General features: G+C 45.4%; 2 protein-coding genes across 2 annotated transcripts in view; one reads left to right on the top strand and one right to left on the bottom strand.

Annotated features, from left to right (window-relative positions):
* Positions 1-16,877, top strand: part of T265_13892 (hypothetical protein) — a gene marked incomplete at both ends in the record, with an annotated part of 30,963 nt that extends 14,086 nt beyond the window's left edge. The window contains 10 exons of the mRNA XM_009170994.1: positions 766-993; positions 3,415-3,693; positions 5,037-5,281; positions 5,463-5,487; positions 5,817-5,929; positions 7,449-7,581; positions 11,537-11,821; positions 12,592-12,731; positions 15,596-15,688; positions 16,594-16,877. Of these exons, the coding sequence (XP_009169258.1) occupies positions 766-993; positions 3,415-3,693; positions 5,037-5,281; positions 5,463-5,487; positions 5,817-5,929; positions 7,449-7,581; positions 11,537-11,821; positions 12,592-12,731; positions 15,596-15,688; positions 16,594-16,738 (1,686 nt within the window). The remainder of the gene's footprint in view (positions 1-765; positions 994-3,414; positions 3,694-5,036; positions 5,282-5,462; positions 5,488-5,816; positions 5,930-7,448; positions 7,582-11,536; positions 11,822-12,591; positions 12,732-15,595; positions 15,689-16,593) is intronic.
* On the bottom strand, positions 5,599-5,949 carry T265_05865 (hypothetical protein; the record flags this gene model as incomplete). The annotated part of the gene is made up of 1 exon (XM_009170986.1): positions 5,599-5,949. One exon carries the CDS (start codon positions 5,947-5,949, stop codon positions 5,599-5,601), a length of 351 nt encoding a protein of 116 aa, XP_009169250.1.
* Positions 16,878-17,382: the final 505 nt, after the last annotated feature.

Here is a 17,382-nt window from a genome sequence, read left to right as displayed (position 1 = left end):
TTGCGTGCTCGGCGAACGAGCGAGTTGCGTATACATGAATGAGAACCTAGGTCGTTTCGTAGGAGTGGGGCGCAGACAACAGGCACTCCCGGACATCACTATACCCGCTAAAAGCACTCTGTGCCCTTGTTTGCTCGTTTCTTGAATGGTAGAGACTCGATTGCAGGTGTCTGGAATTTCCTCCATCACAGTAATTGGTGAAGAAGGTACTGGATTAGCGAATATACACTCACCTGGAACCCAGCCGAATATCTCGTTTGTGATGTTCTCAGGCGACTGATTGTGCTGCACCAGGCCGCCTCATGTTTCAGCCGCTGCGCTTACCTGATGAGCCCCAAAAAGCGAAACCGGTCGTGGGCTGTCGACGGATTTTCAGCAACCTTATGAGTAGTACATTACGAAGATACTGGATTGTCTTTGTTTCTCGTTCTACACGATGACGTTCTTCGGTTTGATTCCCGGTAAGCTGCCGGAATAATATGTCTTTTACCATACTATTTATGGCCGACCTGTGTTATACGTTGGCATGCTACTATTTATGGCCGACCTGTGTTATACGTGGGCATGCTACAAAAGCGCAACTCAAATCGTGTCCCTGAAGAGAATGCGTTTAGAAGGCCAGCACTATTTTACTCAGGTGCGCAAAAGTTCAATTTATGTCCTTCTAGTTCACCTATTGTTTTATCCATCTTAAGGACTAATTTCCTAGTTTTGACATCAGAATTTGCTATTTCTATCTCCCTCCCTGTCGTCTCCTTCCATCAGGGTATCGACTTGCATGCTCTAACCGGCTGGATCCCTGAGCGAATCAGTATCCGATCGAACAGTATGAGTTTCAACAAAGACCGCGAATTTCGCCGCCTGCTAAGCCGTTTTCATCGGGGACACTGTTTGTGTACTGTGGCAACGGGCGAAATGACCGAAGACGTAGCTACACGTGCTGGTTTGGTGCCATCCCACGCCTATGCAATGCTGGATATACGGGAGATTGATGTGAGTCACACTATCCCCATTACTGAAATGTGCTTACACTTTTATGTTCATCAAAGTGCTTTACAATTAATTGACAACTTCCCACATCCTTTACACGCTACCAACCAACCTCTGATGAACTGTGCTCATGAGGTGACTGCTAATCGATTTCATCAGTTGTACTCCTTCCCGTATTTTTCCAAGTGTGGGTTGTACGATGATTCCTTGATTTGGTATCCAGTACCTCTGGGGGCCCTCAATACCTCAGTGGTTAAGGTGTGAACTTACTAACTGAAGGCCNCTGGATATTGTCTAATGTGACGTCGTACTGATGACGTGAAGAGTTAGATTGTGACTTTAAGAGTGACGGAACCTGTTGTAACTAAATACTGTCCCTGCTCCAGTGCCTTATTTTCGGAAAAAGACTCTCCAACAAGGACCACAACAGCTTTATTGCGAGCAAGCGAGTGCAAAAGCCACAACGGGCCTCGTGGTATTTGAAGGACTGTTTTGACATTGATCCAGGCTGTCTCGTCGGAGTTTGAGGAACACTCATAATAGTCGACTGTGCTTCAATGAAATGCCTAGACACTCATCACCGTCGGCTGTTTTTGTGGCGTGGCTGAACAGTCGTCAGACGTCGCTGAGTTGATCAGAAGCTGGCTTTTCTGGTCTGAGTGCTTGATCGCTTCTCTACCACGATTTTGGTGAGGTTTGAGGGTAGGCTTAGGGCATTCTGGGACTATTTTCAAAAATCTGACCTTCCTGACAGAATCCCGCCGGTATGAAGGAACGTTCTTTTTCTATCCTGCTTAACCTTTGTACCACCTTCGGTCGCGGATCGTTACATGGCTTGTGAGAACATTACCGTGGTCTGTGAAAAGCCGGAGGATTTCTTCCCTCCATCCCTTCCGTTGAGTGGTTAGAGCGCCAATTTACTTATCGGAAGGTCCGTGATTCGAACCCGACCTCTGGCGCTCGACTTCCCCTGTCTAGGCTTGGGCGACCTGGCAGTATCCCAGCCTTCATGCTTCCTTCGGGTAGAATGGCAGCTAGGCACAGGGTGCTACAGCTGGTAGATTTTTTTCCGTTGAGTAAACAGTAATAGAAAGACTTGGCTTGAAAAATGCAGCGCCTCAAGAAAAAAATGGCAGTGATTACTTCGTTTCATGAAACACTACAGGTCGCATGCATTTTGAGTGGTCGAAAACCTTCAGTGAACTGTATCAGGCGAATGTTGTGGCTCAGATAGCCTTAAGACGCAGTCTTCATTCGTACTTCGTGAGACTGCTTTGCAAATTGCGCAGTGTGTACTAAGTTTAATCATACCGGATTAGGGTATTGATGAAGTACTTAGATGTCCAGTTCTAAAGAATCCCTGCTGACTTTCAGTGTATTCGAAGGTGCATTCTGAGTGTCTGTTCGGGGGCCAGCCGTCACTAATAACCGAACATGACATCATTTGGACGGATTGTCACATACAGGACATGGACCAAACGAAGGCATGCCCTGATTAGTCAGAATGCCAGCCAATCCGGGTCTAGCATCCTTGAGTGGACGCTTCTCGCCCCCTCACGGAAATTCTGGCACGACCTTGTGGAACACTCTGTGACTACCCTATAAATACGGGTGTACTGATTCTCCTTTTATCTCTATAAAGGGCTGTGTACAGCTACCGTGCCTTTTGATATACCATAGTGGGCGGAGCAAGAAGCCAAGGGACCGATACAGTCTCTTGTGTGCACAATTTGATATTTTAGTGAAATGTACAACAAACTTTCAAACACATTGTCCAGCCAAACCTTGATTATGTCACACGGTACTAAAGTGACTGTAGATGGGTCTTCTTGGCAACTTGTTCGTCATAGACTAAGTTCCCTTACACTATGAGAAATAAGCTCAGGTATATACTCACACAATCACCATGCCTTCGTTCAGCTCGTTGGAGTTTTCAGCTATGGTCAGGAGGGAACGAAGGTATAACTTTCCATCTTCTCCATCTTGATGAACAATCGAGAGGACTCATTCCTGGAAATTTTCGAGTTTTCTTATTTCCTCTGCCTTACAATTCGTAACGCACTCAGATGGTGAACATAGATTTTGCACAGTATCTACTTACTCATTATACGCCGTGATGAGAAGAGTATTTTACATCGTGAAAACCACCTCACAACTGATATGTCAATTTATCGCGGTCACTATTTCCATTACCTCAGGTCACCTCAGTCAGACAGATGATTTATTTTCGTGTCCGTAGACCTCCGACTGTCATGACTTCAAAATGAGTCGTTGAGTGTGTCATGGCAACCGTGCTACAGTCACTTAACTCTCCTCACGCTAGTGGGCCCTCATACTGGACATAAAGTTGAAAAAAGGCACGATAACCTTATAACAGCGTATATGCTTCGCTGATGATCGATACAAATTTGCCGGTCCACAAAGCTTGAATGTGGTGGCGAAAAAGGTCTGTGTAAGACCCTGAAGATGGAATGTGATTTCGAAAGAACAGGATCGGCGAGCATCCATCCAGGGCCTGCTGAGACAGCNTCGAACAGTATGAGTTTCAACAAAGACCGTGAATTTCGCCGCCTGCTAAGCCGTTTTCATCGCGGGCACTGTTTGTGTACTGTGGCAACGGGCGAAATGACCGAAGACGTAGCTACACGTGCTGGTTTGGTGCCATCCCACGCCTATGCAATGCTGGATATACGGGAGATTGATGTGAGTCACACTATCCCCATTACTTAAATGTGCTTACACTTTTATGTTCATCAAAGTGCTTTACAATTAATTGACAACTTCCCACATCCTTTACACGCTACCAACCAACCTCTGATGAACTGTGCTCATGAGGTGACTGCTAATCGATTTCATCAGTTGTACTCCTTCCCGTATTTTTCCAAGTGTGGGTTGTACGATGATTCCTTGATTTGGTATCCAGTACCTCTGGGGGCCCTCAATACCTCAGTGGTTAAGGTGTGAACTTACTAACTGAAGGCCAACGGTTCGAACCCAACCTCGGCATCTAGAATGCTCCTGCCTAGGCCCTCGTGCTTGATTCGAGTGACCCGGCAGCCAGGCACCGAAAGGGCGTTGCAGCCGAACAACTACCGTTCCTGTCAGAAGCTCCCACATGAATCTTGTGATCACTAGTTTCGCGCTTCGAAAAAAATGTCGGTATCACCTACAGGCGTGACAACGCTAGTTGGCTTATTCCAAGGTGATGCTGAAACTCAACTCCTCGTTTATCGGTTTCTTTTATGCTACCGTTAGACGACCGTGTTAGCTACATCTCCAGAGTAAGATGCACAGCAGAGGATTGCGTATAGACCGATCATAGACCGTACAGTATGCCGAGAGGAAAGAATAGTCAAACGACAGGTTTTTTCAATGGATGAGCCCGGAATCATCGATAACTGTGTCTCAGCCCTCAATGACTGTAAATTAATCAGTAACAGATACCCAGAAACGAAAACGTTGGTCAGCAGCGAATGTCACAAACGCAGGTAAGTTGACCGAATGATTTCTGCAGTGTGCTCATGTGAAGTGGGAATGCACCACCGAAAGTCCAACTGACTGTCAACAGCTGTTTTCCATCCTCTTCGTTAACGGTGAGATGGCCCAAGTGATTAGAGCGCAAATTTACCGACCGGAAGGTCCGTGGTTCGAACCCGACCTCTGCCTCTCGACTTCCCCTGTCTAGCTTTGAGCGACCTCGTAGTATCCCAGCTCTGGTGCTTCCTTCGGGTAGCATGGCAGCTAGTCACCGGGTGTTACAGCTGAACGATTTTCTAACGGCAACAGGAGCTTGGATCTTACAGCCATTTTTACCGTCTCTCTAATGTTTACACTGGAAACCATATTCTTCTTGATACGCTGATCATGCACAGCGCTATTTCGAGGCTGGTTACACTCCATAGTTGATATATTCACTGGCGCTCTGGTTTACCTTGAAAGGAATACGTTAAAGGTTAAGCGGCCGAGCACATCCTTACATTATCCCATTGCACTCAATACGTGACTTCTTCCCTACATATACCAGCTTTTTATGCATATCTTTCCAGGACAAGCGGCTTTTACTGCTGAAGAATCCCTGGAGTCACTTGCGCTGGAAAGGAAACTTTTCTGAACATGATTCACGCAACTGGACCCCTCAACTACAAGCCAAACTGAACTACGACCTTTCTTCGGCTCAGGCTGTGGATAACGGGGTGTTTTGGATTGACTATGACTCAGTTTGCCACTACTTTGACGTCTTCTATGTGAACTGGAATCCGGAACTGTTCCAGCACACGACCTGTGTCCATGAGTAAGTAGTGTCTGGAGCATTGTGACGGGCACTCTGTCCATTTTAGAATCCGAGCATCATTTGGGAATGGTCCCCTCTTTCGGCGTGCATTGTACACTTTCAAAATGCGAGTCTTTAGTTCACATCTTTCGACTCAGTTGTGTCTCTTTGAAACCTAACATGATGAGTTTTAGTTTCTTAGGCAATTTGGTGATCTTCACAGCTGTGTAAGCCACGACTGTACGGTGGCGGAGGAATTTCGCAGCACGGGCCGTAGCTGTCACTCTGCACTATTCTTGCTGTCAATGGGAGGTTTCACTGAAGTCAGATGACCTTGTTTACACGGTCATCCGTTTACACTTGGCCTCTCCAATATGAAAGCAAGGGAACTTCAGAACGACAGTCGACATGCTCGCCTGATGAGCTCTAAAAGTGACGACTGCTGAAGAATCCCTGGAGTCACTTGCGCTGGAAAGGAAACTTTTCTGAACATGATTCACGCAACTGGACCCCTCAACTACAAGCCAAACTGAACTACGACCTTTCTTCGGCTCAGGCTGTGGATAACGGGGTGTTTTGGATTGACTATGACTCAGTTTGCCACTACTTTGACGTCTTCTATGTGAACTGGAATCCGGAACTGTTCCAGCACACAACTTGTGTCCATGAGTAAGTTGTGTCTGGAACATTGTGACGTTATCACGGGCGCTCTGTCCACTTTAGGATGGACATTTTAGAATGGTTCCCTTTTTCGGCGTGCATTGTACACTTTCGGAATGCGAGTCCTTAGCTCACACTTTTCGAATCAGCTGTGCCTCTTTGAAGCATGATGAGCTTCCGCTTCTTAGGCAGTTTGGTGATCTTCAAGCTGTGTAAGCCACGACTGTACGGTGGTGGAGGAATTTCGCAGCACGGTCTGTATCTGTCACTCTGCACTATTCTTGCTGCCAGTGGGAGGTCGGATGGGTGGGAAGTCGGATGGCCTTATTTACACGGTCATCTGTTTACACTTGGCCATTCCGATATGAAAGCAAGTGAACTTCAGCACGACAGTGGATATGCTCGCCTGATGAGCTCTAAAAGTGACGAAACTCAGGTGCAGTGTCGAGACAGTTAGAGTGTCCACACAAGGTCTATAAACTATGCACCTGTTCACATCTCGTTGAAATTCAATCTTCACTATCTCGCCTCATTTGCGATGAATACCTGTTCTCTTTGCTTGATTGATCCCTTGGTTTACAACCTCGAACTATTTCCTGCCTTATCCTCAAAGCTGGCTTCGTGTCCGAATGCCAGGAGGTTACTGCTCCCCGCTGAGCATTGTGAGCTAGTTTTAGGGTCCAGTTTTCCACGTCAAGTATACCGCGCTTTTGTTGTTCGTGCAAAAGGCATCTTATATCATTCCCTGGTGTCTTATTTGACAAGCCGAGCTATGGAACGAAGTCGGGTATTCAAGTTGGGTTCAAATAGAACATAAGGTTGATGGAAACTCGGGGACTGCGCCTACCTGACAACCCTGTGAGTAGTTTCCTTCATGAAAAGTCGGGTGTTCTCCACTGTCGGTATAAAACCAGTGACGTTCTCTGTTCAGTGTTGGAGAAAGTGCAATCGCTGGGCAACGACAAAGACTTCAGTTAGACACTTATGCTTTAGGTACGCAGCCCGCGCTATGCCACCAGAAGAAACTCTGAGTGGTATTAGTCCACCAATCACACTCCATCTAATATTGAGTAGATGGCATCTTTTCCACAATGGCGAAGCGTAGCACTTTGAACTCTGTGTTTATTCCCACAACCGGTTTTGAATTCTTCTGACCATGAGACGCAATGTATCCTTACTTAAAACTGTGTGTGTTAGCTACCATTGAAGGGAAGAAGGCCTTCGCTGCAGAGTTGTTTATTAGAGAAACATTAACTGAACAGTTACAGATTGTTGGATAGGGAAGCGAAACTCTCATATGCATTTTCTCCTTGAACGCGTCTTTTTGAACTTTCCTGGATATTCATTGACTGTGACTGAAATGCAAGCAAATGCTACAAAGCGACTGCACAAATTCCGTAATAGATCTCACTTTTCAAGAGACACGAAGCGGATTTACGAGAAAACCACATACTACTCGCATGTCCCACCAGTAGTATCCACCGTTACACCATGTCCTGTTTCTGTGTTTCACAACCCCTGCTTGCAGCATGTGGCTTGCTCACGATGGCCCGAAAAAGGATTCCTATTCCTGTGCAAACAACCCACAGTATAACCTTGAAGTTCAAGCAACCGTTGAGGCACCCGTATGGGCACTGCTTACGCGACATATTACAGACAAAGTGAGTCTTGGATTACCCCAGTCAGTGTTTTTCTTAGTTTAGCATACCGCAGTGTCATCCTTGAGTCCCATTTTTTTCCACTGAGTCATCTGTGCGGTTGTTCTGAATCATTCACATACTTCTCGTTACAAACTGTGCCTCCTTTAGAAGATCCAGTTATTGTACGGTTAGCCTTAATGGTCGGTGAATTGCAGGTGCTACGGGCACCGCTGTATCGTGCAACACGTTTGGTCGATTCAGGGAAATGTGTAGCTCCCCGCTTTACACGACCAAGAAATAACTACATTTTCCAGGAAAATATTACTACCAACACATCGTACCCCTGTAGGTCAGTCAATCTACCTCAAAGAGGGGGTAAGGTCTCAAATGCAAGTTTTGTTGTTCAAGCCCATTCCTCGCTGTCCGACCGCCCCTCTCTGGGCTTCTTAATTTGGTAGTATTTCAGTTCTCAGGCTTTCTTTAGGTTACAAGGTAGCGAAAAAACACAAAAGCCAGACTATTTGGTTTACATTTTGGAATATTTTCGGTTGATTAGTCGTTACACCGTTTATTGACAGTGTGTCAGATTTCAAACCTCACCGAGGTGTCATCTGTAACGACAGCTTCCAGTCTGTGATTCTAACGCATTCGGATGCTTATTATTAATGTGAGTCGACATATGTTGACAGCCCAGAGTTCCCGTAGGGATGAAATCGTCGCCAACACAAAGTGATAAAATGACGAGTGGATTGGCACCGAGCAGGTACATAGATAGATAGTCTTTACTGTGAAGGCTGTTGCCATGTGGAACCTTCAGGTAGACCAAATATCAAACCTAAAGTTATGGATTGAGAAAACTCCTGCAGTAAACTACCGTGCACGCAGTTCATGAAGGTCGTATGTGTGCACATTTTCTCTCCAAGCCGCATACTTCTTTGACTTAGGGTCGTCAATCTTCCTAGGGTTATCGCCCTTTAGCAGCTTTACGTTCTAGTTATTTCTAATGGGGGCTTTTGACCTAATCATGGAATGACTCTGCGTCTTTCCAGCATCAGTGTGAAATTCCCAAGCTTGTCTCTGTTGGTTGATTTAGTTCGGTCCCCGTCATTTCTTTTCCTTGGTCTGATTGTTTTGTACTCAAACACAAGATGTACTTTCAGGCCAGTGAGGCACCGATGTTACAGAGGGAATACTCACCATGGTGTGGTTGGATAGGTCAGTCATTCATAACCAAGGAAACGACCCCTTTGTATTGGAATCGCCAGAACCACCGTCGTATGGCGTTACGAAGCGACTTGTTTTATATGGAAAGTTTAAAGTCGAAGCAGCCTAGAAGAATATTATATAGTACATTATATTATACTATATATTATATTATATTATATATTATAACCGGACGTTCCGGATGGCGCGAACAATATTTTCCAAGGTTTCTTTTTGCAACTGATTAAAAATGGGTCAAGTACGGCTTTTTTTCAAGAGTTCACCTCTAGGTCTTCCGACTGGTGTGTTCTTGAAGTCAGTTATAATTCCAAAATTTTCTCTCTACTGTGTACCTCACGGTGCTCAGTTTATTTGATAAGATGCGAATTGGGCGACGTCAAGATGTATGTATGACCAGTACATAACTTTCGTTCTAACGTGGCGACCACAACATGGCCAGTTCTATTTCCCCAGGTTACTTAGGCCTTCTAACAGCGGCCCCACACGCATCTTAACAAATCGCTTATTCTGGCATTCACGGCCCGGGGCTTATCTTATCCTGAAATAGAGAAGTAATAAGATGGTGTGATTTCTTACTCCGGTACTTGTTCTATCTCAGCTAGCATGCTAGTTTCCAGTGGCAATCTCCGCAGGTTGAAGCGCCTTGGAACTCGATTTGCAACGGTTTCCAAACCGTTGGCTTGTGGTGTTAGTTTTTACCAAGATATCGATAATCATAGTTGGACTTTCTGGAGCATGTGCCACGTTGCGTAAATAACCGACGCTGTTACCTCAACTTACCGGACAATAACAGAGTTACACCCATAAGTCAGGAACGATTAGTCAGAAATTGATCGCTTTTTGATTAGCATCACGCATTTTACAGAGGTGGCTTTTTCCACAATGCATCAAAATTGCAACCATTTTGCTGACGGTTTTCAATTTGGGGCTGGATCCGTGATTTTCGAGTTTTGTGTAAGCTGACTACCCATCTGCCTGCTGGCATGCTGATGAGTTAAAAAAGGGTCCTGTCTGTGATAGCTTTCATACTCAGCTATGGCAATATGAGCTTTCAACTGAAGATGTATCTATTCCCGAAAAGAATCCAGTTCACGGAAGTGGACACCACATTTCGCGCTCAGTACACCAGCAGTACAAAGACGCCGAAAGCGGCTGTCAGTTAATACGCTGCGCACCTCACTCATAGTATTTTCGTGCAGCAAAACTGTTGTAGCCAGCCAATGTCCTCGTTGCTTGGCCTACAGCCAATCTTAGCTACTCAACCTAATGTTTACGGCCCTGCGCCTACCTGATCTACCTCTCTGTGATTGACGTACCTATTCCCAGGTGGCGTTTTCTGTTTCCATATGTCCCACTCTACGACCTCCCACCCGATGCCGCATGACATACCTGTTTGGTCCCCACAAGTTGAAGGACTAATACTGAAGTTCCTCGCGATAGCTCAGTTATTCAGGTCCTTACTTCGACCTCATTTCTAGCTCTTCGATTGCTCCTGTTTATGCTTGGACAACTTGAATGTTTCTCAGCTCTGTTTCATGGCAGCTCCGTGCATCAAAACAATGTGACAGCTGAATATTCTGATTTTCTACCGAAGTAACGTAAGGCCCCTAGTTGTGTTAGGCGGAATTCCACATGGATCCCGCTTTACCGCTCGCAGTCAGGTTCTGCTACGGCCGAGAAGCCTATCCCACGCAAGATTGGCCAAAAATTCGAGACGCTTGCTGGTCCGGCATCAAGCCGAGATATGAGTGGTCGAAAGTCTGAACCTAACAACCAATCATGACCCAGCATTGGGCGAATGCCGCTGGCACATCCAGAACGCGTCAGAATTTCCAGAAGGTTGTAGCTGCTTACGCTATATATGCGAAGCGCTGTACAAGTGTTCCTGACTTCGTTTTGGGTGTTAATATACCTTGTGCATCTTTGGTGGTTGTTAGCTTGGGAGGCTGAGACCGAGAACTAAGGTGAGAAAAACACCGTTACTACAAGTTGTATCCACTTATTCCGGTAGTGGACTAGTGCCCCCCAACCCAACGAGAGGAACGATCACGAACTTTTGAAAAAGGTATCTTCAGAGCAGTTTCTAAAAGGTCACTGAGGTTGATCCACCAGTGATTGATTCTAGAGGGATATGCAACTTTGGATGCAGGAAATCGGGATCTTCATCTGAGTGTATGAGTTTCCAGAAGATAAACGGGAAAGCACAAAAGTCCAAATAAACTGAGGGAGAAAACGAGGAAGTCGTTCCCAATGTCAATTTTGGTTCGGTTCCTGGAAGCGATGTGCTACGTTCCTTCGCATGGCTGTCACCTCAAAGTAAAAAAAAGATAAACTTCAAAGGGAATCCGGGGGAAAAATCTAAGTTCTTTCACCAAACCGTCTTTTAGCTATTGACCTAGTATTATAGGATTGAACTCATGAGTTTGTGTGCCGGTCTTCCAATTTATTCTTCTGATCTTCCCCAACTTTTCCTCAGATGTTCCTCCCCATTGAGTTGTAAATCACCTAATCGTTGATTTGTGCCCAAATTTCTGTCCGATAAAATAAATCAAAAATGAAAACGATGAAAAGCTAGTCGAAATAAATCTGTATCAACTTCAAAAAATCTTTTTCACATTGTTGCTTTCCACTTAGGTACGCTGAATCAACTTGCGTAACAGGTATTTCCCCCAGACCCCGTTATCTCTTCCAATCCGTTTGTCTCTTCATTCCATTTGATGTAATTTCCAACCGAAATTCCTGTTCTTCACAGGAAGATTTTGCGGACAACAAGGAATTCATTGCTCTTGTGGTGTACAAGGACATCAAGACTCGCAAGGTTTACTGTCCGTACGAAGTGGAACCCTTTCGGGATTCGGTTCGTGCCAATAGCCCACATTGTCTCGTGCAGTTCCTACAAGATCCCGGTACCGCCAACTACACGTTCGTCGTATCTCAGTTCGAGAAGAATAACACCATCCGGTACACCTTGAGGGTCTATTCGACAGCTCCATTCGTTCTGAGTAAAATAACGGATCCATACAAAGTGGAAAAACAGGTAAATGATTTGATTCCGTTCAAATGTGACACCAATAACCTACTCGTCATTAGCGAAGTGCAGACGATTCCTTTGAACGTTGAATACTACTCATGAGGTTGCTGAAAACGAGAGATGCAGCTAGAATTCAGCGGAATCTCTCAGTAAAATCAGATTAATTCACAAATTAGTGTATTTCACGTAGGCTACTCTTGGTCGTATCAACCTTAACGCATCATTTAAGCGAGATATTTTATTAGGATACTCGACTCTGAATCCATGGATCAAGGCTTTCAGCGCACACCGCCTCAGTTGACGCGCCGTACTGTATGTTACGGCACGGCTGTTATCGACGTTAACGTCAGTGTTGAAGTGCTTTGCTGCAGTGCCATGTCAACGTGTTTGGAGAAATCCTTGAAATGGCAGAGGGGTCCAGCACCAGCCTTGCTCTCGGCTGTTATCGACGTTAACGTCAGTGTTGTAGTGCCATGTCAATGTGTTTGGAGAAATCCTCGAAACGGCAGAGGGGTCCACCACCAGCCTTACTCAGACGTACGAAGCTCCCACATCACCACTCAATTTGACATTGACACCAACATAAAGCAGGACAGCGCACATGTTCGCCACACTAATCCCAACAGTTGCGTATTCGAACACGAGTTTGTGCAAGTTGTAAGATGCGTACAAGAAGGAAACAGTTATGCAGTGCTTTTCGAAAGACTTTTCCCAATATACTCAGTGGTTCTTCGGATACCCACACTCTTCCTCACTCCTCTACTCACCTCGGACAGGTCACTGGACAGTGGAAAGGCGCCAACGCTGGTGGTTGTCAAAATCACCCGGACACTTATGACCGAAATCCCTGTTACCAGATCAACCTGTCCAACAACGAAGTGGACAATCAGTTACTCGTGGAAATGCGTGGTCCCAAGTTAGTGCAATTAGCTTTAATTAAGAGTAAAACTTTCTCTTTTCTTATCCCTTTCATGAGGCTTCTTGGGTTTGTATCCTGCGGAGCGTTTCAGGTCTTTTAAAGACAAAAAGTGCCCGAAAAGTGGGAACTCTTAGGCTTTAAAAGGATCCTTCATCCTGAACCACTCGGACTGCCGAACCCGTTTTCACACTCATCGAATCCATCGATCGGCCTGTTTGTTCATGTCTTTGGTGCTCTCATCTGGTTTAGCGTTCCTCTTGAAGTGGGACGTCCGCTGATGTGAGACACCATGAACAGATAAGTTTTGGATATTGAATCGTACGAAGCTGTCCCAGCTGCTCCATCGAGCAATGAACATCTATCTCATCGAGCCAAAGAACTAACTCACTCGGTACCTTTGTACCCCTGTAACTTAACGCGCGTAGTTCTTTGCCCTGTTTTGTACATGCGAAAAGTGAAGATTTATCACCATTTCAGTCGGCAGATCATACTGTGGTGCTGCCCCTCAGTACAGTTATTTGCACTAGGAGGGAGAGGTTTCTCCTCCAATGGGAGATAGACGCCAGCTTTTAACATAAATGAACATGGTTTTGATTGATCGGACAGTGGACCTATCTTTGATTTGTAATATACTACTCATAAGGTTGCTGAAAGTCCGTCGACAGCCCACGACCGGTTTCGCCCTTTTTGGGGCTCATCAGGTAGGCCCAGTTCCCGGGTTTCCGTCAACCTTAGGTTCTAGTTGAGACCAAATTGCACGAAATTAGCGAATATACACTCATTTGCAAACTAATTTGGTTATTTCGAGAGACGCACCTGGAACCCAGCTGAATCTTTCGTTTTTGATGTTCTCAGGCAACTGAATGTGCCGCACCAGGCCGCCTCATGTTTCCTAGTTGGGTGCACTACCGTCGAGTCCGTAAACGGTAATAATTCAAGGTTGTCTGGAAGACTCTGCTGCATGCAGTGACAGCGAATCTTGTTTGTATCCTCGTGTAACGTTTCTAGAGTCCAGTATCTTGAGACGACACCGCCGTTTCACTACGTTTTGAGTGACGGAGACGACACAACTGGTCTATTTACAACCACACATCCGGAAATCATTGTATAGTCTCTTCAGTGAACCTCGGGACCTCAGGAAGCACCATCTAGTGTATCGGTACTTTCTCCTCCGACACTGTCCTGTTGATCGTAGTGGGTTCAAGCAGTTAAAAGCGATTTCGAGCTATTACAGAAAAGTTGAGAATGACGACGTCAGAAAGTAGGGGACAAACAGGTAACACAGATTCGCGGGGCCCGCCGAGTGCGAATGACAACGATATCGTCAATGGTTGGTAACTTTATGTGAATTTTCTTTCGTCGACAGGAAGCTGGAGAAGTTTCGGATATTGTTCAGCGTGACCGTGACAACTTTCCAATATCTCCGTATAGCGTCAGTCCACTGAGAAAAGCTGAGAGATGTTTTACTTTGTTTAGTCCATTTTGGGAACAGTCAGTTACAGTAGCAAACTTGAACCAGAAACCACCGGTCTAACTGATCTTGACTTTTCAAGATAGCGCCACTCGTCCGCAATGTCACAGATGCATCTCACGTTAACTAGCTTCGGTTGCGTCATTGTGTGACCACCACTTGCAGCTAGGTGCACACAATTTGATCAGGTTATGATCTCCTCTTTGGTTTCATGACTAGCGTAGCGTCGACGACTCCCGAGAAGAACGACAAAGGTGTACAATATTTATAGGCTTCTGAGCATGGATGAACATTACTTGCAGGATTAAACCTCCCCACTACTTCTCGAAATCCACAGTTTTCAATTCGGTCTTGAGCAATTGGAAGTGTGGTTGAGTTCGATTTACCTATTCCACGTTTTCTTGTTCCTATTCATTTGCGTTGTTGTGGTTGGAAATTCCCACTCGCCATCTACAGCAATGGCGATAAGATTAAAGAGCTTTACTAGACAACTTCCATGTGGACATCTGGCACTTAAAAATTGGGTTCTAACTGGCTGTTGACCTAACCAGATAATCAACTGATTACTAATGAGTAGACAAGATGTTTTCATCTGAACAGTCACGACCCTTGCGAAAGGTATTGGGATTTTACTGGATTTTTGGTTCAATGTGGTAGGAACCCCAAAACGCAGCCATACAAACGCCTTTGTTTCTATCAAACGGGCGTGGAGTGTCGAACACGTGAGCCTTTGATCAACAGCACCGGGCCGTCGCCTGTGTGATTCTCGTCTACCGGCCACTTTGTGCAGCTAGTGAATATGATTTTTTATGTTATTTTTGGCCTACACGGCTGTTGACTTATTCAGATAACCAAGTGATTACCACTGAGTAGCCAAACCGCGGCTAAGCTTCTCGGGATTGCCGTTTTACTTCCCGAAATTGTCTTTTAGTATTGTTCCTTTCCGGCCGTGTTCACTAACATGGATTTACCAAACGTATAGCTACCATAGGAGTTGCACATTCCAAATAACTACATCACTTCGTAACCAATCGGAGCTTTCCAAGTTGCGTAAACTGTCTCCACTGTGTGCTGTGTTTGTTTGTTGTCATATATGATGGCTCCCTATTGAGCGCCCTTCTAAGAGAGGTCGAATACATAATATCACACTTGCCTTGAAGGATTACCACAAAAAAATCGTTCTTCTGTACCATCCTTTCGATGCCTAACCGCCGTTTAACCAGAAGGAAGCACGAGAGCTGGGATACTGCCAGGTTGCCGAACCTGGACAGGGGAAGTCGAGGTGCAGAGGTTGGGTTCGAACCACGGACCTTCTGGTCAGCAAATTAGTTCTCTAACCACTAAGCCATTTAGCCCAACTTACCGCTTATTTAATGTCTTTCTCATTCAGAGACTATGCGATCGGCTGTGAACTCATCAAAGTTTCTGCTACAAACCCTGCTGCCCCAAACCAGATGGAACGCAAATCCTCTGGAAGTTATCGGTGAGTCTGATGCGGTTTTCTTTTCGATATCCGGTATGACAGGTTTGCTATCCAAACACGAAGGAAATGAAGTCATTCATCCACTTGTGTGACGAATTTATTGGGTGATAATCACCACACCTCCAAACGTTGTCAATGTACTAAACTCCTGTGGAGCTAACCGTTCATGTGAGCCCAGAATAGAACAAATGTCTCTTCACCACAAATTTATCTACGTACATCCTTTTATACTTCCCAATATGAACTAATAGCTAGCCTAATAGGCCATCATCTGACAGTTTTCCGTGACGCTCTTTGCCACTTCCTTGGTACAGTCCTCTCAACAGGAACGAGTCACGAGGCGCCTTCAAAACCACTAGCGTTCCATATGTGAACCGTATTTTTGAGGAAATGACGTTCTGACGACATTAGCTGTTCGTCACTGTCTGTTTTTATCGCTTTTTCACCGCCTTACACTCAACGGCACTGAATCCGCAGTTTGCCATCATAGCGCTTCCCACTAAATTCCCAGACCCCGAACGCCAATCCGTTTTACACACCGCAGACTTATTTGGTTTGCGAAGAAATACGTCAAAAAGGATGACAGCTCGAAACGAACACGGACTGTTATAATCCCTACCATCTTTACACTCTGTTACCATTCCACTCGAAGTGGGACGATCCGAGACAATATCTCGCCAGCAAGTTCCAGCCGGGCAGCTTCCTTTTCCCTTTCCGAAGCTTGTCACTGGTCGACGTTCCGTTTGTTAACGTTGTGAATCCCCAGAATCAACTATCCATGTTAGTCAGCCTACCCGAGAGTTTTTTTCCAGAGAAAACACGGTCTTGTCTTGTGGTAATTTAGGCTGGAATGTTAGCAGTAATTATTGTCTAGTCAAGTCGGAATTTTCTCTCCTACTTTTTAGACGGGGCTACGTTGCGCTCGAACAGGCAGGGCTTTCCGGAGGAATATACAACCTCGTCGTGTCCACTTACTATCCTAATCAAGAAGGCCCTTACATTCTAAACTTCAAATCGTTGCGGCCATTTACTTTGAATTGTATTCGTTGATGCCGTCGGTCGGTCTGTCTGTCTGTCTTTACCGTGTCTTTCACGCGCCGTTATGAAAGATTTCCTCTTTGTGTATCCAATAACTGACTACTATTGTTGTATTTGGAAAGGACGTTATGCTTTTCTTCGTATAATAATTTTTCCTTGATCTTGTCTAGTGTGTCTTTTTGAGAATAATGAAGTAGCATGTACCATTCAGTAAGCGTCTGAATTCTAAAGTAGATAAAGGCATTCTCGAGATGAGAACACGGTTGTCGCAGTGCCGCCAAAACTTTGTGCGATGGAAGGATTCCGTCATCCTTTCACCACTGCTGGCCGAACATTCAGCAACATTCCCAACGTCTTCGGAATTCGCATCCAGTTGTTAGTTTATCAGGGGGCTGTTGGTCTGTCCGCCTGATTCGCAAACGTTTCTTCACTATTCGGGTAGGCATCAGTGAGAGGTTGGGAAGCGACTCTCTTCGTGTCTGTGCTTAAACAGTTTGTAAAGAGTGCTGACCTGATTGGCTGTCATCGCGATCTGAGTCTGATTGGTACGGTTAATGATCCAGCTGTGAAACGCTCTAAGGGATGTCTTTTAAATCTCGATTTTTTGGAAGGAGTTTAATCAACTACCAAGGTTTCCCGCAAGGGTTGCGTTGAGC

The sequence above is a fragment of the Opisthorchis viverrini genome (genome assembly GCF_000715545.1).
Source record: "Opisthorchis viverrini unplaced genomic scaffold opera_v5_117, whole genome shotgun sequence".
In the NCBI taxonomy this organism is placed as follows: Eukaryota; Metazoa; Platyhelminthes; class Trematoda; order Opisthorchiida; family Opisthorchiidae; genus Opisthorchis; species Opisthorchis viverrini.
Note: the sequence above shows the minus strand (reverse complement) of the source record. Positions and strands in the feature narration are given on the sequence as shown.